The sequence below is a fragment of the Cataglyphis hispanica genome, chromosome 21, assembly GCF_021464435.1.
Source record: "Cataglyphis hispanica isolate Lineage 1 chromosome 21, ULB_Chis1_1.0, whole genome shotgun sequence".
Taxonomy (NCBI): Eukaryota; Metazoa; Arthropoda; class Insecta; order Hymenoptera; family Formicidae; genus Cataglyphis; species Cataglyphis hispanica.
Genome location: NC_065974.1, coordinates 1,726,732 through 1,753,448, shown reverse-complemented (window position 1 = coordinate 1,753,448; position 26,717 = coordinate 1,726,732). Strand labels below are relative to the sequence as shown.

Genomic DNA, 26,717 nt, shown 5'->3' with positions numbered 1-26,717 from the left:
AGACCAGACCGAACTCGTCCGTTCGGTCACCAATGCGACAGGTTGAGGTGTGTCCGAGTATATATTTCCAACACATGTGGGCGCGCACATATACATACGCAAGAAGCTACGGTCGACCTACGGTGTGGTAAGAGAAAGACGCGGTTAGCCAGTGGTGATTCCATTCACTGATTGAAATCTCCATCCATTTGTCACTGTCACAAGGAGGTGGCGATAGCCTCTTTCTCCCTATTTCTCTATCTATCTCTCTCTCTCTCTTTCTTCAGCTTCTCGACTGTGAGCTACCCACACACGCTACTCCGATGCACGATACCATTATTATTTCAACTCGAGTCGGCCGGCTTAACGACACGCCAATCGACACGCCGGATATTAATTTCTTATCGATTGTTCTCGAGGTGTCCGTGCGCGAGTTTGGCACAACACCGACGGTTCAACAACAGTTCGACCGACGCGCCTTTCGCCGTTCGCGCAAGCGAGAATCCTTGTATCGATTTTCGTGCCGATAAGCCGGTCGGTCATGTACCGTTGCTTCGGACAACTTACCTTTTTTCTGTCCATTCCCCTCTTTCTCCTTCTCTTTTCTTTGCTCATTTCCATTGGAGACTTTTTTTCTTTTTACAGTCAATAGTAAATTACGAATATAATTCATTGTGACATTAACGTAACTATAATATACTAATCGATTCTGGATTTTGGCATCGATCTTTCCGTAAAAAATTTGAAATCTTTCGACGCATGTACGTGTATTATTTGTAAAACGAAGAGCGGTGTCGCAACAAGCGAAGATTGATGTGAGCAAAAAAAATAATAAAATTGCGACTTACCTTGAAAAAGACCGTTGTTCTGGACCATTGCGTTGAATTCTCTTAAACCGGCGACACGTAGCCGTTACCCATTGATTGCGAGCTGAAACAAAAAACGCATACTTTTAATTTTTTTTTTAATTTTTCAAGGAAAGAAAATATTTTTTTTTATTCTGTACATCGAATAAAGATTCAATCGTTTCACTTGCGATTTATCTCTCATACGAATATACTGACAATATTAACATCAAAATTACATTAGATATCAGTATTCTCTTACCCTTTGTAAAACGGTTTGAACGCGGTGCTGGCCTCCGTGGGCGGCAAACTGGCAGTGGTTTGATGCTGGTGGAGAATGGAGTTATGCCCGACTGGCGAGCTCTGCAGCCGAGAGCTAAAGGACGACGCGCTACTGGCCGAGCCCGAACTCGTCGACAGATAACCGCTGCCGCCGCCGCCGCCGCCGCCGCCGCCGGGATGAATCGATGCCCCGTACGGATTGTTAGGATTGCCGTTAGTCGCGGCGCCGGTCGCATTGCCACCAGGACAATAACCACCCGGTGGGCCCTGAATCACTCCGTTCGGCGTGGCCACTTTCATGTTGGGCGGCGTCTGGGGTGGAGTGTCCGTGCCAACCTCGGGAAACCCCGCCGCCGCCGCTGCCGAGGAGGATGCGCTCGAGCTCGAGCCCGACGACGAATTGGGATTGTAATGGAGCTGACTGCCGGACGAGGATGAGAGCAGACCGCCGTATCTCGCGGCCATGCCTGTGAAGGGCGCCGTCGCCGCCGCCGACGGGCTCATCCCGGCCGAGGAGGGTAGAGCGAACGAACTCCCCAAGTTTCCGCCGCCACCGGCGCCGACGCCGCCGCCTCCAGCGCTACCGCCTCCTCCCACCATACTTGCCGGACCGAGCCACGAATGTCGCGTGTCAGTTTGAATCATGTCTTGACGAGGCATGTGATATTGGTTCTGTTGCGGGTAGTGCTGCTGATGATGCTGATGATGATATTGCTGATGATGGGGATGCGAGGGTGGTGGCGGTGTCTTGCACGCCGCCGTGTCCGCCAAGGACCAAATTTTCGGTTTTGTCGCGGGTATCGGTACGCCGCCCGCGCTACAATCCGGCTTGATGCCCTCGTCCTTTAAATGATCCTCGCCGCCAAAGCCTTGATGGTGATGGTGGTGATGCTGCATCGCGTGATGAAACGAATGCTCGCTTCGTCGACGATCGTCCTCGAGATCCAGATCGTCTTCGTCGTCGAGGTCCTTTTCATGCTGCAGAAGTTCCGCTTTCACGTGCCTCATTGGTTCTGGAAACGAATAGCAAGGGGAGATTATTTGTAGATTTATAAACAGGGTTCGGGAAAAAAACGTCAATAATAATACGAGATATTCTGGCACGAAATTGTGCATCACGCCAAAGACGGTTCGCGAAAATGGATACAGGCCGGGAATATAGGCATTAATCGTTTATAATGCTCGACGCGCGCGAGAGCGAGACGTAGAACGCAACGTAACGGGATTCCGTGACGTCGTGAAGGGTCGTCGAGCGGCGCGAGAGTGGCGGATATCTCCCTTACGCCCCTATATAGTTAAGCTGTAAGGGATGCTGTGAAAAAAAGGGGAAGCGAAGCCTTCAACCACTTTGGGGCGCGAGAGATTTCAGTTTCCCTTCAGCGGGACAGCATGCGGGAAGGATGCGCGGGAGAAAGATGGAGTGCCATATCCTTCTCCTTTTTCTCCGATCTCTCCCTGTCCCGTCGTCTCTCGGGGCGCTTCACGGATCGTCCCGAGCGTCTGCCAGCTAGGCAGCCACCGAGCCAAGCCAGCCAGCCAGTCAGTCAGGGGTGAGAATTTCATTAAGAGGTTCGAATGTGTCGGCAGAGGGTTTACTTGATGGGTCGTCAAGCGATAATTCCCAAGCTCGAAGGGCGTGCTGCTATACTTTAGAGTGTGTGTGTGTGTGTGTGTGAGAGAGAAAAAGAGAGAGAGAGAATGAGAGATGTGGAGAGGCTGCGAGAGAGAAAGAGAGAAAAAGAGAAAAGGAGAGAAAAAAAAAAAGAGTTTCGATTTAGGGCGCATGCACACCCCCTTATAAAGGGAGCCTTATGGACCAACTAAATAGATACTACCGTCGAGTCCACAAGTGGCTCTTTAACTTTTGACCCTCTTTTATCAGACGTTAATCTCATAATCTTCGCGCCGTGTGGGCAGATTCCGTGTTTAAATTGAATAACTAAATTGTATTTGTGTTTACGGTCTCGGATTCGGCTTCATATCCGCGCCCGAGACAAAAGTTTACAACAATAATTTTTCTATTTTCCAATGTTATATACCCTGTTATATACCCTGTTAATTCGCGAAACAAACCAAACTTTTATCCGTGTCCGACTTTACGTAACAATAGCGGACTCGAGTGAAGCCGAGAGCTCGAATATATTCCGCCTGAATACGAATATTTCAACCTTCGCCGCATAAGTAACTGACAGTTCGTGTGACCTATCTTCCTCAGACACGGCGTAGAAATTCATGAACGCTCCCGAAAGCTCCCCTTTGAATTTCTAAAGGTCACCGGCACGTACGTGTATTATTCGTCTTCCACAAGCAAAGTGTCGATACACACACACACACACACACACACATGCGTTCTTGCCAGTTTTATTTAAGAAGGGAAAAACCGCGAAATTTTAGACGTAAGACGCTTGCTTTCACGAGAGAGAACCAAGCGCGGCAAATCAATTTCCCGTCGGTTCTCGTCAAGCCTTTTCCAAGCTGGCGCGCATCGTCGAAGCGCTGCTCACCTCGGTCTTTTGAAATTACGAGCCATTGCAGGACGCGTGACGCAGCACGACAGGACCTGGATATCCTGGCTATCAGGAGAGAGAGACTGAGATGACGAGAACGCATGAGAAAGAGAGAGCGAGAGAGAGAGAGAGAAAAAGAGAGAGAGACTCTATATTGGCCAATGTGCGGTGGGGTAATGGTGGCCATAGGAGGGTCCGTACCATTCGTCTCGCCGCGGGCGCCGATACATCACCGTACCTCGAACCAGCGCATTCTCCCGCACGTGTATCTATATACAGTTCACAGTGTATATATACTATACATGTATATATATATATATATTCACATATATACATATATTGTATACATATGGATCCCGGAGTGTATATGGCTCTACGGATGGCTACTCAGCCCAGGCGCACCCTCTCCCTCTTTCGCGCACGCATACAATTACGCGCTCCTCTCGCCGTGTGTGCGCGTATACAGCTCTACCTACACGCACGCGGCAAGCTCACGGACGAGAAGCCCGGGTCCAGAGCCCAGGGTACCAATACCAACGGCCGTCGGCCCGGTCCACCGGGGGACCGAACTGAGGGCCATTAATCTCTTCGCGCGGCAACCCGCAACCTGTCACTGTGTTTACCCACATGTGAACCATTATGTCCGCCCCCGCAATATAGAACTCGCTCCGCGCCGCGCTCCGCTGCGAATTCCTAACTCGCCGTTTCCGGCCGCCGCGCCAAGAAATGCGACTGCGGGATGCCCTCGATATCCGAACCGCAATTTGGGAAACGGATCCAAGCGGGCATTAAGCGGACCCTTAATAGCGCGCATGGCGCGCTTGCGGTGAATCGAGAGCCGAAATTTGCAACTCCGTATTTCGAAATCGTTCGCTGTCGACAAAACTATCGAGTGTCCCAAAGGAGCTTGAATAGAAACGAGGAACAAATCGATGCGAATTACAAAGATTTATTGAAGCAAAGATTTATTTATTCAAAAGAGCCCACGAGCGCGATATTCATAATATTTTTTCTCAAAGAAATGTTTGAAAAATTTTTTGAAATAATTGTGATTGTCTAGAGCTATACAGTTATAAATTTGACTTGCACTGTATACGATATGCACGCTTGCGCAATACGAGAAATGCCAACTGATGGGTATTCGATATCGGAGAACCTGGTCACGCGAGGTAAACACGCCATCGACACATTCCGGAGTCAAAGAGATCGGCTCGCCGGACCCCTACCTTCGAGAAACGACACCAACAATACTTGCCGCAATATCAATAATCGGACGTCTCTAACGATAGAAATTTCCTGATAGCACTGACGACGACAACGTTATCGTGGATATATTGTGCATCGTGCCGATGCTTTTCTCAGACGAGTCTCTTTTAAGCACAGGCGCGGCTGGCTAGTCATCTCGAATATTATTATTATCGGTGTTTCTGCCGCTGCGACCTTAACAGACACGCCTCTCATTTTATTCCATTTCACAGTCTTGTTAGCGGCGCGAACGGCAAACTAGGATCTCGCGTGTCAATCGTCAGATCTCGCATCACGCCAAGAATTTTCTAAATTGCTTTCGCGGATTCGCGACATGAAAACGTGACGGCTTCGTATCTCGAGGCAGCGTCTCGCCGAATAACGAATTCTGATAATTCAGGGTGCCCACTCGTTAGAAAAATGTAGAAAACATGGAAATCAGGGAATCTTATTTCTCTCTTTCCCCTCTCGCTTATCGAATTTTGTTGACTCAAGGAATTTTTCAAAAATTCTCTCTTTGATAACTTTGTTTTTACATTATAAGCAGTTGATATTTGTTAATAAACCAAATTGTGAATTATATGTTTAAAATATATATTATAAATATCTATATATCTGTCTTTAATATAGTTACTGTTTTAAAAAAATGTTATACAAATAAAAAATATTTATATGAGCGAAAAGCATTAGAAACCCCAAAAATATAATAAAAAAATTTACTTTAGAAAATTGCACTAAAAAAAAAATCTTTAAAATATTCTCTTTATCTAAAATTTCAGTCATCAAAAATACCTGAAGGATCAAGAAATTTTCAAGTAATTTTTTTACCAGATTTCAATAGACACCCTGTGATACCAGTTGCGCGTATAATAGAGAGGAGAAAAAACTTACCAGTATCATCGAGACCACCCCGTCTCGCCTCTTCGCCGACCCGGTCGCTTCTGTTATCCGCCGCGAGATCGTCCTTTTCCTTATTATCCTCGGAATCGGAGAGCACGGCGTCGTCGTCGTCGTCCGTCTTGTTCTTCGGCTCCCACGTCATCTTGTTCTCCTTTTTGAGACGTCTCCGCGCGTTTGCGAACCAAGTGGAGACTTGAGTCAACGTCATCTTCGTGATGATAGCCAGCATAATCTTCTCGCCTTTCGTCGGATACGGGTTCTTCTTGTGCTCGTTCAGCCAAGCTTTCAAGGTCGCCGTCGATTCTCTCGTAGCATTCTTTCGTCGCGCGGCCAGATCGTAGCCGGCGCTGTATCTAAAAAAAGACAATGCATCTTGCAATGAGATCGTCCCTGAAATCCTTTGAAAAAATTTCGTTACGCGCGGATGAGCAGCGGCTTGTAAACAGGAAGTACAACTCGCGCAGGGAAGCCGAGATGTAGAGAGCACTCGGTAAATCATAGATAAAATATTTGCCTGCGCCTCTCTTATATTTCCCGTATTATTAATTAACATAACATGTTTATCGGCATGTGCACCGGTCACTCGATCATGCATATCTATATATTTACTTAATTTATTATTATTATTAACTTATTTATTTAAAGAAATAAGAAAACTACACAAAAATCGATACATCCCTTTATAAATGTCAAACGCGTTATTAACGATCGAATAATCGCCATTAAGCAACGTTCGCCGCTTGCCTGCCTGCCAGCCACAGAAGGTAACTATTGTTCCATATTTGTCGAAACGGGCCACCCCACTCGAAAAGTGGTATCGTGTCGAGGGTGCGAATTCCCTGCAGATTTTGGCGAGTCCGAAGTGCTCTGCACGAGCCCTCGGCTTTCCTAGATCTGTCTCTCTCTCTCTCTCTCTCTCTCTCTCTCTGTTTCTTCCTTCTCTCTACATCTCTCTCCCTTTTCTCTCCGCGCCTTGCTCGACATCAAACCCCTCTGGGATAGACGGACGGAAAGGGGGAGGGGGGGGGGAAGGGGGCCTACTGGGTCGAGGGGTGATACTCTGGCAAATATATACGGGGAATAAACCCCCAGCGGCGGCGTGATTCCATCGTGCACCCCCGGCACTCACTCGCCGTAATGGCGATTCGATCGATCCCCTCTCGCCCACCCCCTCTCGCTCGGTCTACCTCCCTTCTCCCCGGCGAAGAACCCGGTGTGCGCGAGTATGTTATAGGTGGATACTGTTATATACTACAGGCTAAAATACCTATCGACGATCCATCGGCTGTGAAACGACGGCGGAGGCACAGCGGGTTCATGATGGTGGTGGTGGTAGTGGTGGTTAGCAACGATGTTTCGCCTCGAGCGGAACGCAGCCGACGAGACTGTTACTCGTGGTTGAGGAAAATCTCGCGATATCGGCATTGAATCGTAATCGAAAGATTAATAATAAAAAGCAATGCCAGTTCCATTTATGATATACGTAAATTTTGTAGAGAATATAATAGAGATGAAGAGAAAATATAATTTACAAAACACGGTTTCGAAATAATTCAAGCGAAAGATCCTGTTGAAGCGCGATGTGACGACATCGATCAAACGGTCAATTTACTCAATTTACGATCTGACAGTTCCCAGATGTTGCGTACAGAAATAATCACAATAGCGGGTTCTCTACTTTGCTGCGGCGAGCGATCCTTATTGAATAGCGATTGAAAACGGCGTCAAAAATAAATGTTGTCAAGTTCCTATTTCCATTTCATATAATTGAATTAGGCGAGTATGTCGTTCACATCATTTGAGAAATTATTTGATTACAGGAAGAAGCCGAAGAACGAGAAAAAGAGAGAGAGAGAAACAAACGGAAATCGAGGTAAATCGAGCGAATGGCGAATGATTAGATTCTCGCTTTCATTCAACGAGCACAAGGTTGCGCAACCCCCTACCACACCCTCCGACTAACACCGCGATCCGTATCCAAGATTGCCAAGATGACCGCGTCCCGATGGGGATGGAAGCAGCAATCCGCAGGAAGCTGATTCGAAGAAGGTGGAGGACGTTTCACCCTCTATTAAACTCCCTCGTACAAGGGAAAGGCGGCCGCCGGTAAAACGAGCCTCTTCTCGACTTCCACGTTTCTTTCCCTTTTTTTTTCTTCTCCGACCGCGTTCCTCCTTTGCTACTACTATCGCAAAAAAGCGGCCGTGTCCTTAAAGAAGGAGCCTTATCGATTTCGATAAGGTTTTCGAGCCCGTCGCCAAAGCGATTCGCGAAAGACGAAACAATAAAATGCACTTTATGCATCATTATATTATACGACAGATATATTCGAGACACTTAGTTCTTCGCGAAGTAGAACGGAAAAGTTTTATTAAGCTTCTCGCAAATTACGAACCTTATAAAGCGTTGTAACAGGAACTGTTTATGTCTATTAATTGAACAACGCTAGAAATTAAAAAATTAAGAATTTACGAAGAGAAAATAGATATGTTTGAAATAGTCCGCGTGTCAGCAAATTTTATTCCGTAAATTTTTCATCTCACATTAACAACAATTACCCGTATCACACAGTGCGAGAAATCGTGACATTCCAGTGAAAAAAAGAACCGTGTCGAATCAGAGACTCGTCAGAAATCGACAGAGACCAACGAGCTGACTTCCAGATACAATCAAGCTTCGCCCCCTTCATTAATATGCGCAATTTCGACTGCCTCCCACACGTCCGACCCCCGTGCCGCGCAATTATCTACATACACAACGAGTCAACTCTCTCTCTCTCTCTCTCTCTCTCTCTCGGCATTTACATACTAAGTGTACCGTTGCGTGCAGAGAGGGAATCGCTCGGATTGCGTATCGACGTGATCGCGCGTCTCGTATACGCGAATGGTTGCGATGTGGATGCAACGACGAATGAGAGCGAGATAAAAACTTGACAGATGGGTGATGAGCACAGTTGAATTTCACCCTTCCTCTTTTTCTCACAACGCGGTAGGTCGGCGAAAAATTTTTATTCTCGATACTTTCGATCATACAATGACGCCAAAAGCTTTTTTATTTAAAAAATCGAAAATGTGTAACTATATAAATGTATAGCGATATACAAAAAGAAAGAGGAAGGAAAGAGAAAGATGCATCGGAATTTTGCGACCTGCATTTTTTTTATATCGACGAGTACATGTAATAAGCGTTAGGATCTTTAAACATCGATAATTTAAACGCCTTGGATTTATACATTCTAAAGGATTGCGTTACGCGCTCGTAACGCGAAAGTTCACGGATCGGCAAGTGTGAATAACACTATCTACCATCGTATAAAACTCCTCGACACGGCTCTCTGTTGATGCTGAGGCATAAACTGTGCGACAAGCGTCCTTGGAGAACTCGACGCGTACGAGTTTCTAACTCGTGACTTGCCAATAAACGTACGTGCGGATCGAACGTATCCCGATGCTTTCGCGTGAATTTCAATTACTCCCTGCGCTCCAAGTGACTTATTTATAAAAGTATCGTCGGCACTTTAATCCGCAACGAACCAGTAAGCAAACAGGAACGAATAAGTTTCTTATTGTCAGTTTCGATCGCTTGATCGAAAGGTCAATAATTGAACGTTGACGTCAGATGCATCGCGATATCGGATTCAGCAAATTGATTTCACGCAACGACGAGATAAGCGCCGCTCGTATTTTCGTATAGGTCGGGGATCAACGTCAATTTAGAAGCGCGATACTTTGCTCGTGGGAGTGAAAGGGAGCGAAGAGAAGCGGTGTTATATATGCGAAACGAAATTGGCGACGGATGACGGGAGTGTGGGGGAACATGTGAAGGGGGGAGGGGGAAGCGAAACGGCAAGATCGTCGAATACCTACGACGGCTAATAACGATGTGAAAGGGTGCGTAGAGGAGCGCGTAATACTAGACACTGGCGGCACTCGAGCGACTCATTAGAGGCTTTGCATATGGTGGCGTCAACCTCGAAAGGTTAACCAATATTGGCAGAACGCGCGTAATTACGTCCTCGAGCCTCGTATAGCCGTGTATATATATATATATATATATATATATATATATATATATATATATAGCTTCAATAGTTACACCCGGCTTCGGATGCGCAAACGTTTCCTACCCGACCAACCAGCCAATCTAGTCCATCTCTCTCTCTCTCTTTCTCTTTGTCTCCCGTACATAGCATCTGCTTCATCGACAAGACCCGCCCCCCGCATTCGCGTTCTACGATGAACCGATATGCGTCTGATTAGAGTTTTCTCCTACGCGTTGTTCCAAGACAAGAACAAGCAGATAATCCACAAAACATATTAGCGCGGTGAAAAGAAAGTAAAACAGTATCGAAATATTCTAAATAAATAGATAAATAAATAATAATAAATAAATAATATAAATATTTTCTAGTCTTGTGATCATTATTTTTTAAATTAAAATACGAGAGCGATACCTTGTTTTGAGTTCGCTCTCGAAATATCTGAGGATCGCATCTGTACTCGATTTTAATCAAACTGTAAAAATATGAAAATCTCGATTGTTTACTTTGACGATCGATGAAATATATCTTGTATATATGCGCACCTTGTTCTGTACGACGAGCGATTTTTCTATAATCACACCGGTTTAGGCATCTTTCTTTGGACGATAGATAGAAAAGACGCGGATAAGTGATCATGGGAAAGGGAATAGTCGAATAGAAAAAGGCCGCGCATTTCTATGATCCCAACATAGTCAACGTTCGTACGCGCGATCATCGAATAAAAAGCGGTATCTCCCGATTGGGCGGAAATTAAGTTAGCCATTCGCTGGCGCAATGTCCTATCTTTTAATGGATAAAAAGAGCGACGGCGTTCAATTCTACGGCTCTCTCTATCAAAGCGATACAAGATTAACTATATATTTAGCGATTCAAAAGAGAAGATACTTTTGTATGTCACATTTGTCACATCGCGTATTGCATCGGCAATGTTTTGTTACTAAAAGCAGCACGATTATCTCTCCCTGCCATTGAAATTTCCATTGATGTCTTAAATATCTGCTGTATCATCTTATTGCACACGGTGAGAGCAGACGCGCTCATTCATCATCCAATAATAAATAACAGGACGCAGAATGAAGCTCGGGTGTTCAACGGCGCGAACGGAGAAGAACAGAGGATTCCATCAATTTACGCGAAGGTAACAGAAAAAAAAGAGAGAGAGAGAGAGAGACACTTCTGCCCTCGTTTAAAGTGTCCCCAAAGGAACCCTTTCGCGGGATAGCCGGGAACGACGTATTTCTCATTTCCTGTAATCAGAGCGTTCGCGCCGGAGCGTCCCAATCGAGCCGCTTCAATTTACGAGGCCTCGCGCGCGACGACCCGGGGCACCCTTCCTTGTGTCGCCGTACAACACAACGCAGAGTCCGCAACTTTCAACGCCGCTGATAAAACAATAGCGGTCCGACGGCGTCGAAAGTGAACGGGCGCGTAGTAACCCGTTCAAGGGAAGAGGAGTAAAACTCTGGGAGCGGGAGAGGCGAACGACAGAGAGCGGCCGTCGTATTATTAAGCAAGTAAATTAATAGAGGCTTGTCCGGGGAGAGAGTGGCGAGGGAGAGCGAGACAGTAAGGGCACTGAATTCCACGATAAACAATGCCTACCCGTCGGAGTTTCTCTGGCAGGCGCCGCCACCGACACCGCCGCCGCCGCCGCCGTCGTCGAGCACATGCAGGTTATATACATAGAACCCAAACCGGGGGTGGCTCCGATGAGGGAGGGAAAACCTCCCGTTGCGTGAGTCACAGCGCGCCTGCCTATGCGTGAACGTTGTGCGCGAATGTACGCGTATATATTTGCGCGTGTGTGCTCGCCAGGCGGACACGAGGGTTGCTAAGCGAAGCAAGTAAAGCACCTGTGGGAGCCGACTCGTTTGGAGGATACGGAGGTGGCCGGGGAAGTAGTCGAAAGGGAATAGAGGGACGCGGGGAGTAGAGCGTGTGCGACAGAGAGACAGAGAGAAAAAGATAGAGAGAGAGAGAGAGAGAGAGAGAGAGAGAGAGAGAGAGCGATTTAGAGTTAGAGACAGGGATGAAGATAGAGCGAGAGAGCGACGGAGTTGGAGAGTAGAGCGGAGAGGCCTGGCGAACGGGGCGAGCCAACCCCAGGGAGGAAGCCAATCAATAAACTCACTCACTCGCTCGCTCTCCTACGGAGAGAGACCTACTGCTCTCCCTACGCTCGCGATGTGGCGATACCGCGCGCGTCTGTATACGTATGTATATGCACACGTGCGTGTATGTACACACGCGTCCAATCTGGAAGCCCCCATTATATACGCCCACTCGGCTGCCTACAGCCATTTTGTAGCCGTCCGTCGTGTTTGGCCTAACTCGAACGCCGAGGCACCTTCAACCCTACCTCATCTTCCTTTCCCCCCCTACGAGTTTGACAGAATTCGGAAATCACGACAGTTAACGATCGAATGATTATCGGATATATTAATGTACTTGCGCGATCACGATTTGTGTAAGCAGTGAATTATGTCTTACACATACATCCATTTATCCTTGAAACGAGATTAAATAATACACTATAAGCTAAATAAAAATATCTCATCATATATATACATCTATCGTAGAAAAATTATTCCCTACATCGGATTTCTCTATCGGCGATCAAACAGCGTTACAACTCATCTCAGAAGCCAGCGCAATTTTATAACGGACCATTCCACTTCTCTCTTCAGGTGCGCACGTGCAAAGGGGAGATATTACGGATTCGCGCGATAACGATAACCGTCGTCGCGCGGAAACGCTTCTAGCGGAGTATATACGCGGCGATGCGATCGTGACTCTTGTTTTAATAGCAAGGAGCGCGGAAAGGGGGAGGCGGGAGGGGGAGGGGCGGCCCTCGGGTGGATAAAGGAGGAGAGACGGTTCGGCGCTCTCCGGGCGGTGGTGGTTTAATCTAATGGAGCCGAGAGACCATGAAACCTGGCGATAAACTTACCCGTAGGCGGCCAGGGTTGGATCGTAAGGGTAGTAACCCGTGGCGGCAGGTTGAAGGGCGGCCGTGCCCCAGGCAGCACCCATGTCCGCCGTCATGCCCATCCCCGTCGCGTCCTTCAGCCCGTACGGATTACCCTGCAAGAGCGTGTGCGATAAGCGTTATAATTTATTTTTAACACGTGTATACATATATCGCGTGTATATAAATTTTCCGAAGTTAAATGCGCATCAACATGCTATCCTCTCTTCGAGATTCGAGTAAAAAAAGGGAAAATTTGATAATTCAATCAATATTTCACGTGGCTTGAACATTTTTACGAAAGCTATATAAATTTGCGAAAATATTTAATTAAATTCTAATTATAGATTACGTTCGACAGATTGAGATACGTGAGCGCGTGTGTCTGAAAACCCTTCGGAGATTCGACCCAATCCATCTCAATTTTCCTCGATAGACTACGACTACAATGACTCGTAATGGTCGTATAAATATAATGTTCGACCTAAACTCGACCACTATACACAGTGAGCGGTTTGTAGCGCTAAGAAAATTATACGAGCACGATAAATGTCCCTGAAAGAAATCTTTCAACCATCCTTTACTCTTTTGGTTACCTCACGACGGATTTAAGAGGCGGAGATGGAAGGTGCGATGCCGCGGGTTAACCAGGCGCGTCCTTAAAACGTTATCATGGACAACAGACGTCGACTTGTTGGTGTAGTGTTAATATAGCGCGGTGTCGTCACGAGGCGCATTATAAAGGCACGTTATAAAAAAAGGAGCTACGGGGGAGAGGAATTAAGATGGAAATAAAAAAAGAAGAGAGCGGAAAAAAGGTAAAGAGGGAGAGAGAGAGAGAGAAAGAGAAAGAACGCAGGTGAGAAAAGGGAAGAAACGCGGCGGCACGTTATGCGGCTCTAATGGTAGCACAATGGGGTGATATTATTAGCGCAACGGCTTAGGTACGGTCTTTGGCGCCACGGAGTTTCGTGTTACATCTAGTCGTCATCGTCGTCGGCGTCCTGATTCTTAATTCTTTGCTCGCCCCTAACCCGTGTTTCGATTTTCGAAGGCTCTTACGGGTGTCCTTGACTCTCCTCTCTCTTTCTTTCGTCTTGGCTCTCATCGAGTGTGACTCCGGCACATGTATATATATATATATATATATATATATATATATATATATATATATATATATATATCTCCGTCTTTATTTTCTCCTCTTTTCAGAAGCGGCTTTAATGGCGAACTGCGGGTGGTCCGACGTCGACGCCTCGGACTATTGTTACGGCTGCGCAGTCACACCAGGATCACTGGTATAACCGATTATACCGAGCGCGCCTGCATTATGGTGGCAATAATCGTTGCGCGCGCCCCAAATCTTGCGACGCATGCGAGAGCGCGCATTAAGGGAGTGTGCAAGGTGGCTTTAACTAGACTCCTCAGACTCTGGAGTAAGCTTCTGTATAGATTGTTGCGGAAAGCGCGATCATGTATATCCATTTTATGATAAAAAATATATTTAAAAAAAATTTTTTTTTTCCTACCTATAACACATATAGATTGTAATCGATAAAGTAATCCATCTTAATTTGTTTAAAATATTCACCGACTGCGTATCGATCTCAATCTATATAAAAGATAATTAAATAACGATATTTATACGGATGACAGACATGAAATTTTCGAGCGATAGATATTTAAATATTTATATCTGTGCAAAATGGATAAGATATTCCATTTTCTTTTTAATAACCACTCTACGCACATTGTAAAGATCTTACGGGGGGCTGTTATAGGGTATTTTCGACAACCCGCCGCGCCACCCACTCCATTCAATGCTAATCCGATTCTTATTATATTATAATGCTCGTTGAATCGGACCACCGATTTGAATCATCAAAAGTACATGCTTCCTGCTCAACTGCCTGATAAAAAAGGCTCAGGAGTAGGGCAAGGAACGCAGAAAAAAAACCACTGTAACTATAATCAAGCACAAAAAAATATCAATGGATGGAAATTAATAAAGTATAGATTATAGATAATAATTATTGATAATTATTAATAAAGTATAGATTAGAGATAATAATTTTTTCATCATTGAAATATACAAGTTTCATGTTTCGTTTCTAGTCACGCAATTGATATTATCAAAAAATGTATGTTAATATTTCATTAAATATTATTATATGTATATTATAAACTTATATTAATATTGTATAATTATTATTTATTTCATTTATTATTAATTGTAATCATTAAAGTCACAAATAACATATAGACACATCTAATATCTCATATCTCATATCCATCTATTATGTATAACAATTATATTTAGAATTGCAAGAAATAAAAAAGCGTCAGAATCCCGATAAACTATTTCATTTTTGTTACTAATTAATCGCTTACTAATTAATCGATAACGGAAAGTTATATTTTCCAAATCGCCGTGAGGATGAATATAAGCTTAAATTATATTACCTATGTGTACTTGACATAAGCACTATTAGCAAGGATATTGACAAAACGTCACGGTTATTTTTCGCATTTTCTCACACGACTTCGCGATAAGAACTTCGATGGAGAGAAAAAGAGAGAAAAAAAGATAAACATAACATAATTATATAATCGTTAGAGAAATATTTTTCTTCACGATACCCTTCTTACATGTTTTATTGCTGGAACATGACATAATGTTCATCGTTGCAAAAATAAATGCAATTTTTTATGAAGCAAAGATGTCTCTCTCTCTTACTCTCGCGTTTTAGACATACGATATCATCTTGATACGAACAATACGGATAGAACTGCTGAGAAGATGACGCTATCCCTTCGTCAAAATGCTCAAAATTCCGGGCAATAGGAACGCTTATGGCATTCCGGGCTACATTGTCGTATCAAGCGTGCCGGTGGGTGGCGTGCGCCAAATTGCGCCTACGACGTTGAAATTCCACGAACGATTGACCAACCGGACTGCAATTTATGCCGATAAAGGTACAAAAGTATGACGGCCGCGCGTCGCATCGTCCCGCGCGACAAATGACATTCCTGGGCTTTCGCTATGTCTCTCAGGACTATAAACCAATACGCATGAGGGAGGATCGCGCGACGCGAAGGGCATCGCTACGTTGTGTGTCCTTCGGCTTATCGCGTATCCATGCTCATCGGTCTCAATTACATCGAAACTCGCCGACTCGGAGACGACTATCTCACACAGAACGTCATGTGAAAATACCGACGCAACGATGAACTGCTATATTCCACACTGCTATATGACTTGTGTAACGGAAATTACCCAAATAGATATGATATACGTGAGCAAATCTCGCTTTGCAGAGTTAATTTTTCAATGTTTCTTTTTTTCAATAAATACGTCAGATATTATTTAAAAATAAGAATGCATCAATAAAATTTTATTACCATTATTTATAAACAAGATATAAATAGAAATGTATACAAAGTACTTTTAATTACAGTTTCAAAAATCAGAAAGTTTGAAGTACAAAAAAAATATAGTTTCGCTATAAGTTTGAGAAAGTATAATTACTTGAAAAAAATGAAGATAAACTTTTATTATTGGAAATGTTCAAAATAAAATAAAAAAATTGGAGCACGTTTAACTTCGGCCTCCTATCACTTTTCACGCGATAAAGATAAATGCTTTTTTTAAATTTATTAAAAAAATGAGAGAATTTTCTACTTTTGTACACGAGCTTTTATAAGACTTGAATCATTTAATGTGAAAGTATTTTAATATTAAAAATTAATCGTTAATCGTCATGCACAATCAAAATTGAGAAATCGCATAAATCCGAAAACTCGTGAATAGAAATATATTCAGCAGTAATTTCATAATTTTCGTAACACAGGCGCAACTATACGCACGTGGCGACATTGCATGCCAAACACGCTTAAGTGCTAATTATTAAAGTGTAACAATCTACGATTAAGAAAGTTACGCGTGTTACGCTTTTCAATGAGCCGTAAAATAACGGCATCGTGAATTGAAATGTTACGACTTTTGTTGTATCGCAATGAGACACGTGTGCTACAGTCGCGAAATGTTGCTATTGTGTGTTACCTGGTTTTGTTGGATGAGTATCCGTTTCGTGCATAATATCACGCTGTCGCGTTAATATTATAGGATAGCGAGCACACATTCCCATTATTAACCAGGTCGTTTGACATCTCGCCAAAACGAGCGTCAAGACATAATGACGGACATTAAATACCTCGCTCGCTATTTTAACGTTATTGATGTCACGCGCATAATTGATAATCAATTTCTGTCATTTTCTATAGCGTTTTAAAAAATCAAGAAAATATAGTTTATCCAATATATCCTAATTATTCATTACTTCGATATTTGCAGAGATTTAACCGCGCACGTGTCTTCATTTCGATGTGGAATTAATAAAGATTAACAAAGTTGGTCAAAAATTATCATCACAATGGCGGTAAGATTTTTTTACGATTCTATAAAAAATATATTGATTTTGCTTAACCTACAATTTATAAAAAAAAAAAAATACGAATTTTTGCGATCGTTTCTGTTTCGATTGTAGATCGAAAATTGGAATAAAAGTGAGATTAAATTTTTTTATATCGTGATATATCTATTTGGAACAAATTTGATCATTTTAACCGGAATCTATGCTGTATCTAAAAAAATCTTGAAAATTTCTTCTGAAATAAGACAAATCCGTCAATTGACGAGAAGAGGCTTTCGCGTTTACCGTCATTCTCCTATCTCGGGCAGTCCACTTCTCATCTTTCCTCGCGTTCGCGCACTCTCGTGGCATCGGTTTAGTTCTATCGTCTCCCTGTTTCACGGCACATCCCGTGTATCGATTCTATAAACTCGTTCGCATTCTACGCGAGAGCGATGAGTATTCCTCTTCTTCTTTCTTGTCCTTGCAGTTGTCCGCCTCTTCGTAGACGATTCATTCGAAAGAAAAAGAGAGAAGAAGACAGAGAGGGAAAGATGATCTCACTTGACGTGCATTCGCGATGTATATCGTACGGAATATTATGTTGTATACGACTTTAGCTTCAAAAATAAATAGCATACCACGATGTTAACAAGAACTCGTAATATTTAAACAAATGTATAGATTATATAAAACATATATTATGATATTCTAATTTCAATAATCCACGTTTTTTTTTCTTTTTGCATCATACTTACCACATAAGTTCTATCATAAACTGACGTTATTAATGTCGCTTTATCTCTTTTTGCCAATCGCGCGACAAACATCCAGATCTAATAATAAATCCGCGATCCTTAGCGAGCATTTGCAATGTACCAGGCATATTTAATTACTGCATTAACCTCGGGACATTATTATCATGTGAAAGTGACTGTGAAATAACGCACACAGGACATTTTATAGTGTAGTAAATCTCGACATCTACGTCCGAGATCATAAATATGTTATGATATCGCCCGCGTTCTAATAATAAGTTAATTTGCAGAATAAGTATACCGAGTTGCGATATTCGCGCGTTGCAAGAATATAAAATCACAAAACTGATCACTGATTTTTACGCGACTGTCGTTGAGATAAGGATTGTTCTCTCTTTCTTTTCCTCCCCTTCTCTTTCTCTCGTATCAATGTTTATCTGGCGGTATGCGCTGATTACGCGGCGACATCAAAAAGGTGATGGCTTTTTCATTCGTACAAGCATGACGAAAATGAAAACGCGTTGTAGCGATACGCGTACGTATCTGATACGTGGTAATGACACATTTACGGCATGTCAATGGCACGCCGCCTCGTGCCATTACGGAAATTGCTATTACAGATAGATTATATGTGCTACACATATAGCGCGTAGCTATTATAAAAGTTGATTTTAACGATAATTATACACTCACGCTTACAAAAGTAGCGTTCTCTCGACCGGTATACTCGTTTTTTTTATCGAATTGTCATGATATCTCAATTATCCCCGCGAGTGTCCACTCACATGATTCATAAATATGCGAATAATCGCTGCTCTAATTGATTCGTCCAAGGATTGATTGATGGAGGATCTTTGCGTGCGCGCGGTTTAAAAAAAATTGCGTCTACAAATTTATGTCGTATTACTAATTGCTTATGAAAAATGAGAAATGTCGTCGAATGATAAATGCATTCGCGCTGAATTCCGTTACGAGATAAGTCGTGTACAAATTACACGCGATGAATCGCAGCCGGTGTACATCCCCGCGCCATCGAATCGCGATGTAAAACGCGGAGCATTACTTCTGACCATATCATTATTAACTCCGCTATAACGATTCCTTTTTCCTGAATTTTCTTCGCCGATGGCGATTTTATTCTAGTCTGGCTGATCGCTAGCCAAGAATCATTAATCGACAACGCTATCTAAAAACGGCCAATTAGTGTAATCACCCGATAAATTCAAATTTAATTGGCTGCTGCACTTTCTTCAACTCGAGAAATGATCATCGAATATGCTCATGATCTGTTTTCTCGATCACGAAATTCCGGTCATGGGAGAAAAAAATAATCTAATTTTGTTTTTAAATTTTATCCTACGTAAATTGATAAAATATCTGTAGTTTCTCTCCCTCCATAAAAAAAAAAAAAGAGAAAATATATTTTTAAATAATTCTAATCCATAAAATATTTTCAATGCTGTGTAAGATACACATATAAAAATTACGAATAAATCGTATCGTAAAAATGATAACGAATTTAACATACATTTTACGAGATTTTTGACAATTCTCTGACGGAACCAGGAGAGAAGCGACGTGCACTCGATTGAGAAGAAATCTTTGGTGACGTATGCGCACAAATTCGTCACCGTAGGCAGTCCCTTGAAAGCGTAATGAGCGACGCGCCTTCCGCGAAACTTAAACGAGATTATCGGCCGCTTCTAAGAGAAAGGGACGCGTGAATAATTTGACGCAGCTGGTACCCGGCAGCCTGCAAAGACGTTCGAATTCCTGAGCCGAGGGACCGACGTCCGCAAGAGGGTACCGTCGCCGGGATTCCAAGCTAATTCGCGGCAACACCACGTGCTAATCCGTCTTAAGTTAATACTGGAGGAGCAATAATCGCCCGGTACGCCTAGTACGACGAACCGATCAATCTGCATCTGACAATGGCCGTTTTACACGTTGCGGATCGCGTTGAAGCGCAGGTCGATCCTTCATAGATCACACGAGGAACTTGCGGTATGTTTTAATATAATAGAGCGTAATTTAAATTAGAGCAGTCAACAAATTGTTGATTGTTTTGGGAAAGAATCGATATAAATTCTAAAATAAATATAACATGAAAAATATATAATAAATATGTAAATTATATATAATAAAAAATAAAAAATATATAATATATTATATATATAATAAAAATTTATAATATGCGATGTTACTATCTTTTAATTCCCTCTTTTAAATTAATCTTTAGCAGAATATTATAAATTTAGTTAAGTTTTGATATATCACAAACTAGTAAAAAAAATTTATTAAGAGATTAAAAAATTCGAGAAAGATTATTTCAATCGTACTAGTTAATATTAAGTTTTCATGGCAAATAAATATTGGTGTTTTTTAAAAATCTGTTGATGCTCGAGTATTAAAAATCTCTTCCTCTTGTTTTTCTTTATTAGATTTTCCGTTCTTGAAGGGTGTAGTAACACGCGGTGTTGTGTGTTAATAAAAAAATAAATCTTACTTGTCAAAAATAAATGTAAACTTACCAATGGTGGATAGAACGCGGAGCTGTCCATACCGATGCTGGGATAAGGCCCCTGATCGGTGGTGGATGGCGTCGGCGTGGGGTAGGAGGAATAAGAGGTCGCGGTGGGCCCTAGCCGGGGATAAGCACCCAACGCCAATCTCGCGGCGCTGTCATATTGACAGCTGCACACCGTCTGCCCCGTTACGGGATCCGTCATCATGGGCCTGCCGTTCTCGCAGCAACCGGGCCCGGTTGCTGCGCCACCCACGGGAGTCGTGGCGCCGCCAGTGCCCGCGGGTCCGATTCCCGTCGTCGTTGTCGCCGTCGACGAGGGCGACAGACCTCCCGGACTCAAGGCGCTCCCCGATGACATTGCCGGCGACGTCGCCGTCGTCGGCTGCCCACCGCTTACCAGAAGCTGAAAGCAGAAACGCATACGATGGTTAACATAATATAATTGCGACATAAACATATTCCATATATTTCCTCGGGAAATCGAAAAGTTAATCTTTTTCCTGTTTCGAGTCAACATTTGTATATGCAATTGTGTGTAGAAATACTTTAGTTACTCTGAACAGTTTCTCATTTTATATTCTCTTTTACTTTTTAGTGCAGATACATATAAATAACACGTAAAACAGCAGCTGTTTGCACGCAAATGCATAGACATGTCATGATAAGGACATACATATGTACTACATATGCATGTATGACTGGACAAAAAGATCTATTTTTTTTTCGTTGTTTTTTAGCCAACTTACATTTTGACTTCTCGGTATTCGCAAACATGAATATATGTTGAAGTAAATATTTATACATTTTTAAAATGCAAGAATTGTAAAAAGGCTGATTAGAAGTCAATTCGCAGATGTTGCATATATATACATATATATATATGTATATAAAGTAATCGTTAATAATAAATTCATTAATTTAAATAGCTATTCTGGAAGAATATCTATTTAAAAGAAAATTGATCTAGAGGGAGAAATTTCTTTGATAGAATTTGAAATAAAGTAAAGATAAATTTGTAACGTTATTAAAAGCCTTATTTTGGCAAAATAAATGGTGAGAAGAAAAATTTACAATTTCTTTCTTTTTACTAGAAATTTACGGGATAAAATCTTTCTCTTCGATATAATCACATCTTGATCTTAAAAAAATATATTACGAATAAACATACAGTGTAGATTTCATATTATATTCGGCTTTATCGAAGAAGAATCTCAGCGAATAATCGTGAACGATTATCCCCCATGATTAATAGCTCCGTAAAGCTCGTATAAACAGAAAGACGTCACTGTCATGTGCGTGCTCGCACGCAGAGATTGCTTCACGTTAAATTAGCTCATTGTAAATGAGGACGGAATGAATCCCGGTAATTAATATGGCAAGGGTGCGGAGTTATTTCGAGAGCCGCCGCCGCGAGTCGGCTTGTATATCCGCGTTGATAAAGCCTCCTCTCCGATCTCTCTCGCATTCCGTTACACGAATTGAGGAGGAAAGAGAGAGAAAGAAAGAAAGAGAGAGAGAGAGAGAGAGAGAGAGAGAGAGAGAGAGAGAGAGACGCTGAGTCGCTCACATATAGATCTTTCTATTCGTAGATCGAAAACGCCCACGTGTGACGGATAGGATCGACGAGGAATTTATTTCTACAAACGATTTTCCTTCGTGTTTTTATTTAGTGTTTGTCTCTTTCTTTATCTCTTTTTCGTGAATTATTAAAAGCTCGGGCTTATCAATCTCAATGTCAATGTGTTTAGAAAAATACGACGATTCGCGACCAAGTTTTTGCGCACACACATATTGGTGGAATTATTCATCGCATGACAAAACGTCTCTCGGTCGTTAAGCAATACCTCAGGAATTATTCGCTTAAATTTTCTTTGTTTACTCGAGAAAATTCGACCATTAATATACGATGGTTCTTCGTCATATGATTACATATCGTTTCTTTTATTTTCGATAAACAACTTTACCTAGAATCAGTGCGACAATTATGTAGAACGCGAATTTACATAATTGTCTTCGTGAGAAAAATTCTATGAAACGCTTGTCCGCAACATCTCGAGTCGTACCGTTTACAATCTCGGACTCATCGATTTTTCCGCGCGCGTCAATACGCTCGCGTATTTTCACAAGAAATATCTCGGGACTTTGCAAAAATAGAAGGGAGAAGGGACGACGCGCGATCGTCGAGAAGGAAGAGGTAAACCCAACTTTCGTGAACAAAGACTCCGGACACTCTCGTCGTGGTGATGGTGGTGTTGGAGCGACGGTGGTGGCGAACTTCGAGTTACGTGCGCGCGCACACATGTCCCCTTTCACGCATAACGATACGCGACATTTGATAGTGTGTATATGTATGTATATATGCTATATGTGTATATATATATATATGTATGTGTGTGTGCGTGTTTACGTCGTTCTCTTCGACGCTCACTCTTTTTCTTCTCGCCTCTAACGAAACGTTCCGGGCACCTTCAGCGTGTGTCTGGAGCCATTCACGCCCTGCTGGGTTTCCCACCGGAACCTTTTAAGACCTCGCTTCCCCCCCCGCGGCAGCCGCCGCGAAAACCCTTCGGATGTCGTGCAGGAAGAGTCGCCGTGATATGGCCCTATCTCCCTTGTCTCGCCTTCACCTTGTCGCCGCGATCGTTCCGCGACGCGCTTGTTGGCGAAGCAACCCCTCGAGAAGCCGAGCCGTGTTGGATTCCGTACGAATCCTGTCGTCGGAAAGTTTTTTTTTCGTTCGACACTGCGTATTTTTTTTCAAGCGATTGCCAACACGTGGACGGACGTTAAATAATTCCAAGTTCGTTTACAAATGCGTCATCAGTTAAGAAATTTCGTTGTGTTGTGGTTTGCGTAATGATATCATTGCTTAGGTATTCTATTTTAATTTTCGTAAAAGAAAAAGATATAAAAGTGGCGAAAGCTCGATTATTCGATATCATCATCCGGAAAATTATTGACATGATTTCTTAAACGAAACATATCGCTATTCCGCTTGACTGCGATCTAACATTAATTTTAGACATGGAAAGTTGAATCGTCAAAGTTTCTCAAGTTTTCAAATGTTTCTAAATGATCGATAATAGCAAGTAATCGACATAATTCAATAATTGAAATAATGATTCAATTTTCTTCTTTTTCTCAAGCTTTGAATCTCAAATGATTCTCTTTCCATGTGAAAAATTTAGTATATTATATTAAAAAAAAAGAAACAATTTATATATATATATATATATATATGTGTGGACAATGTAATAATTAATAAATTTTTTAATGCAAAACAAAGTATTTTCTTTATTTTTGAATGGATGAAAACGTATTTAAATTTAAAATGTGATTAAATAGATCAAATGGATGCTGAAGAATCGCTATCGTATTATTATCGCATGATTGATAATTTTCATTATCGCAAAAAAAAAAGAAACAAGCGACATTTTTTAAGAATAATAAATCAGTATCGCTTATCGTGACGATTGATCGAGAGATAGTTACTAATAATCTGCCTCACGAAATTGACAAGATTCGTCACTTTGTCAAGATAGAAAGCATTCTCGGTTACATACAACTTTCACCATGTACAATTTAAGTAAAGATTTTCGTAGCGACAGAATGTGACGCAAAGAATGTGATTCGATATTCGCTTTTTCCTCTCTTCGACAATCGCAAGAATCTCATGCAAAGAGAGATTTCATGACAAAGCTTATTGTGCGAAAACTATTTTCTCCAAGGTATCTATTCAAATCTTGTCAAAAATTCCCTGATCTTTCAGGTATTTCCGGCAAAAGAGAATTTTTTTAAAAGGATTTTTGAGTGCAACTTTTTCAAATAAGTTTTTCTAATGCTATTCACTTATGTAAAGAAAAAAAATAATGAGTTTCAAATATTAAATTTAAATTTAAACAAAAACTCAACTGTGTAAGATTCAATATTTTTCACATGCGTAACATTTTCATTTTTTTACCATTAAAAATTATAATAAAAAATATATAGGTATTATATTTTCAGTATTTTGTTAAAACACTAAATGTATTATCAAAAAGAGATTTTTTTAATTTCTTTTTAAAAAAAGTCCCAATAAAATCCCATGACAATTCCCTGATTTTTCTAGGCAAATCAAAAATTTTTGTTCAAAATTCCGGACAAAGAGATTTTTTGTTTAGAAAGTTTTTAGGTGCAATTGTCTCAAATAAGTTTTGTATAGTGTTTTTAGAATGCTATTCACTTATACAAAGGAAAAATAAAGAGTTTTAAATACTAGATTTGGAAAAGATATCTAAGATACCCTGTTTTTATTAATTTGCACGCACTTATTAAAAAGTGCGTGACTTGATCTTGTCTGACTTTTGTTGCATATCCTTTTTTTCAAATGCGCTGCAAATATATATATATATATATATATATATATTTATATACTCTTTCATTTATCAACACACACGCAAAAATGTCGACATTGTCATTTATCGACGCATTCATATCGCGGCTGCGTCAACACGCACGGATGCTCATAGGCGTGAACGAAGGGAATTAGAAGAGGGAAGATGAGCAAAAGAACCCAAAGAAGTCCTCCAAGAACAGATCTTGCACGGGTAACGTTGCAACCTTTATAAACAGGATTACAAGTGTTTAGAATGAAATTGAATAGTAGTTGGGGTTAATCACACGTCATCGATACCATCTATGGGAAAATAATCGAGACATTTAGCCTCGCCCTTTCTGCATTATATTCTCAATCTATTTTCGCGAAACGCGATACGCGTAAACAACAATTTATTTTCCTCTCCCTTTTCTTCCTTCTTTCGTTGACGATAGGATTTACCGGTAGCTGGATTATCAACGTTTCTCAAGCAGCGACGCTCAAATCCTGTTATTTGTGCGTTTTTTAAAAGACGTATGTTCGTAAATCCATTACAACAAACTGGCAGCCACCAATTACGCGGACGCGCGATTTATACTGGAAAGATGGCGACCGGGAGAGATTGAATGCGTAGTCGATCTTTTCGCTCGCCTGCCTTTCCTCGGTGACCGCTCCTCTTTCACAAGCCGCAGCTTCTCTCTCGGGCATGCATCTTTCTCTCTTCATCGAAATCGCAACCATCGGCAAGAGCGAGCGAGCGAGCGAGAATCTTGCGTTTCTCCCTTCGGCCTCTCTGGCGCGAATTCTTGTACGACAACAGCATTACGGGGCCCTTCTTCTCTCGACAAATTAGCCAGCAAAGCGGAGACTTTTATATAATGTGCGGACAGAAGAGATCTTCAATTAAAATTTAACAGAACCACCGAGCGGTTTCAGATTGCCTTTCTCGTCGCGAGTAGTTTGCACGTTTGCGAAAAACAACGTCCCAGAAAAGCCAAGTACTCGATACGTAATTAATTATTCCCTTCTTTCTCTCTCCACATCTTGACAACACCGTAATCGAATTATTCCACACACACACACACACACACATCTGTCAAATAAATTAAAGCCGTGACAAAAATTCTAATAGTATATGACACGAAAAAGATTGTTTAACGCGCGATGTTTAATACGCCGGAGGATGGATAATGCACAAGGGTTTACAAATACGGACGGATTGTTAGTCGGCGAGCTTAATGCGACGTGCGAAACCGTCATGGAAAGTCGCGAGCATTACACAGGAGCGGACGGCGACAGTTCCACGTTAATTACGTCCGTCTCTGAGAGACGGAACGACAGACGGAACGCGGGAGGAGAGTTGCGCGAGTGCGGCTTTAAAAACGTCACCGCGCGCGTGTCGCAGAGCAATGAGATCTATTTGAAGCGTTAAAGACTGCTGTTAAAGTGGCGGTAACGCGACGTTAAGAAGGCGCGAACGTCGCGAGTATCGCGACGGGGTATTTTTACGCGGGCTCGTTGAAGCCTTTATCGACGCCGAGGGAAATTCTTACGAGCATCCGCCGCTTCGGTCCACCGGAATTAAATTCGGTTGCGATGAACCAGATTTTTTCTCTCTCGCTCTTTCTTTTTCATATGATTACTTTTAGGTTTATTAATATCAATCAATCAAAATTTTGTATTATATTAGTCCTATATTGTCGTATATTATATCTTAAGAATATTAAGAATATTTTTATATTTTTTTAATTTTAATTGACTTTTAATATATTTATCATTATGTTATTTCTTTTGTGTTTGTATTTACGCTGCATTTTGCAATATTTCGCCTCTTTTTTTGCTTATTCAAACCACATTTCAATTCAATAAGGGAAAATATAATAATAATAACAACAATA

General features: G+C 41.9%; 2 protein-coding genes across 6 annotated transcripts in view; one reads left to right on the top strand and one right to left on the bottom strand.

Moving 5' to 3' along the window:
• Nucleotides 1-14,284, top strand: part of LOC126857469 (zinc finger CCCH domain-containing protein 13-like) — a 268,457-nt gene extending 254,173 nt beyond the window's left edge. The window contains exons 4-5 of one of the 3 annotated variants that reach the window (XM_050606927.1): nt 7,579-7,631; nt 13,981-14,284. In XM_050606927.1, the coding sequence (XP_050462884.1) occupies nt 7,579-7,631; nt 13,981-13,992 (65 nt within the window). In that variant the 3' untranslated portion in view covers nt 13,993-14,284. Of the gene's footprint in view, nt 1-7,578; nt 7,866-13,980 lie in introns of those variants that run through there. The other 2 variants (XM_050606925.1, XM_050606926.1) reach the window with 2 other exon arrangements.
• The window catches only part of LOC126857429 (homeobox protein araucan), a 71,332-nt gene that overhangs the window by 9,140 nt on the left and 35,475 nt on the right, over nt 1-26,717 (bottom strand). For all 3 annotated transcript variants that reach the window (XM_050606852.1, XM_050606850.1, XM_050606851.1), the window contains 5 exons: nt 20,470-20,868; nt 12,751-12,884; nt 5,750-6,111; nt 1,087-2,119; nt 828-909 (listed from right to left, as the gene is read on the bottom strand). In XM_050606852.1, coding sequence (XP_050462809.1) covers nt 870-909; nt 1,087-2,119; nt 5,750-6,111; nt 12,751-12,884; nt 20,470-20,823 — 1,923 coding nt within the window. In that variant the 5' untranslated portion in view covers nt 20,824-20,868 and the 3' untranslated portion in view covers nt 828-869. The remainder of the gene's footprint in view (nt 1-827; nt 910-1,086; nt 2,120-5,749; nt 6,112-12,750; nt 12,885-20,469; nt 20,869-26,717) is intronic.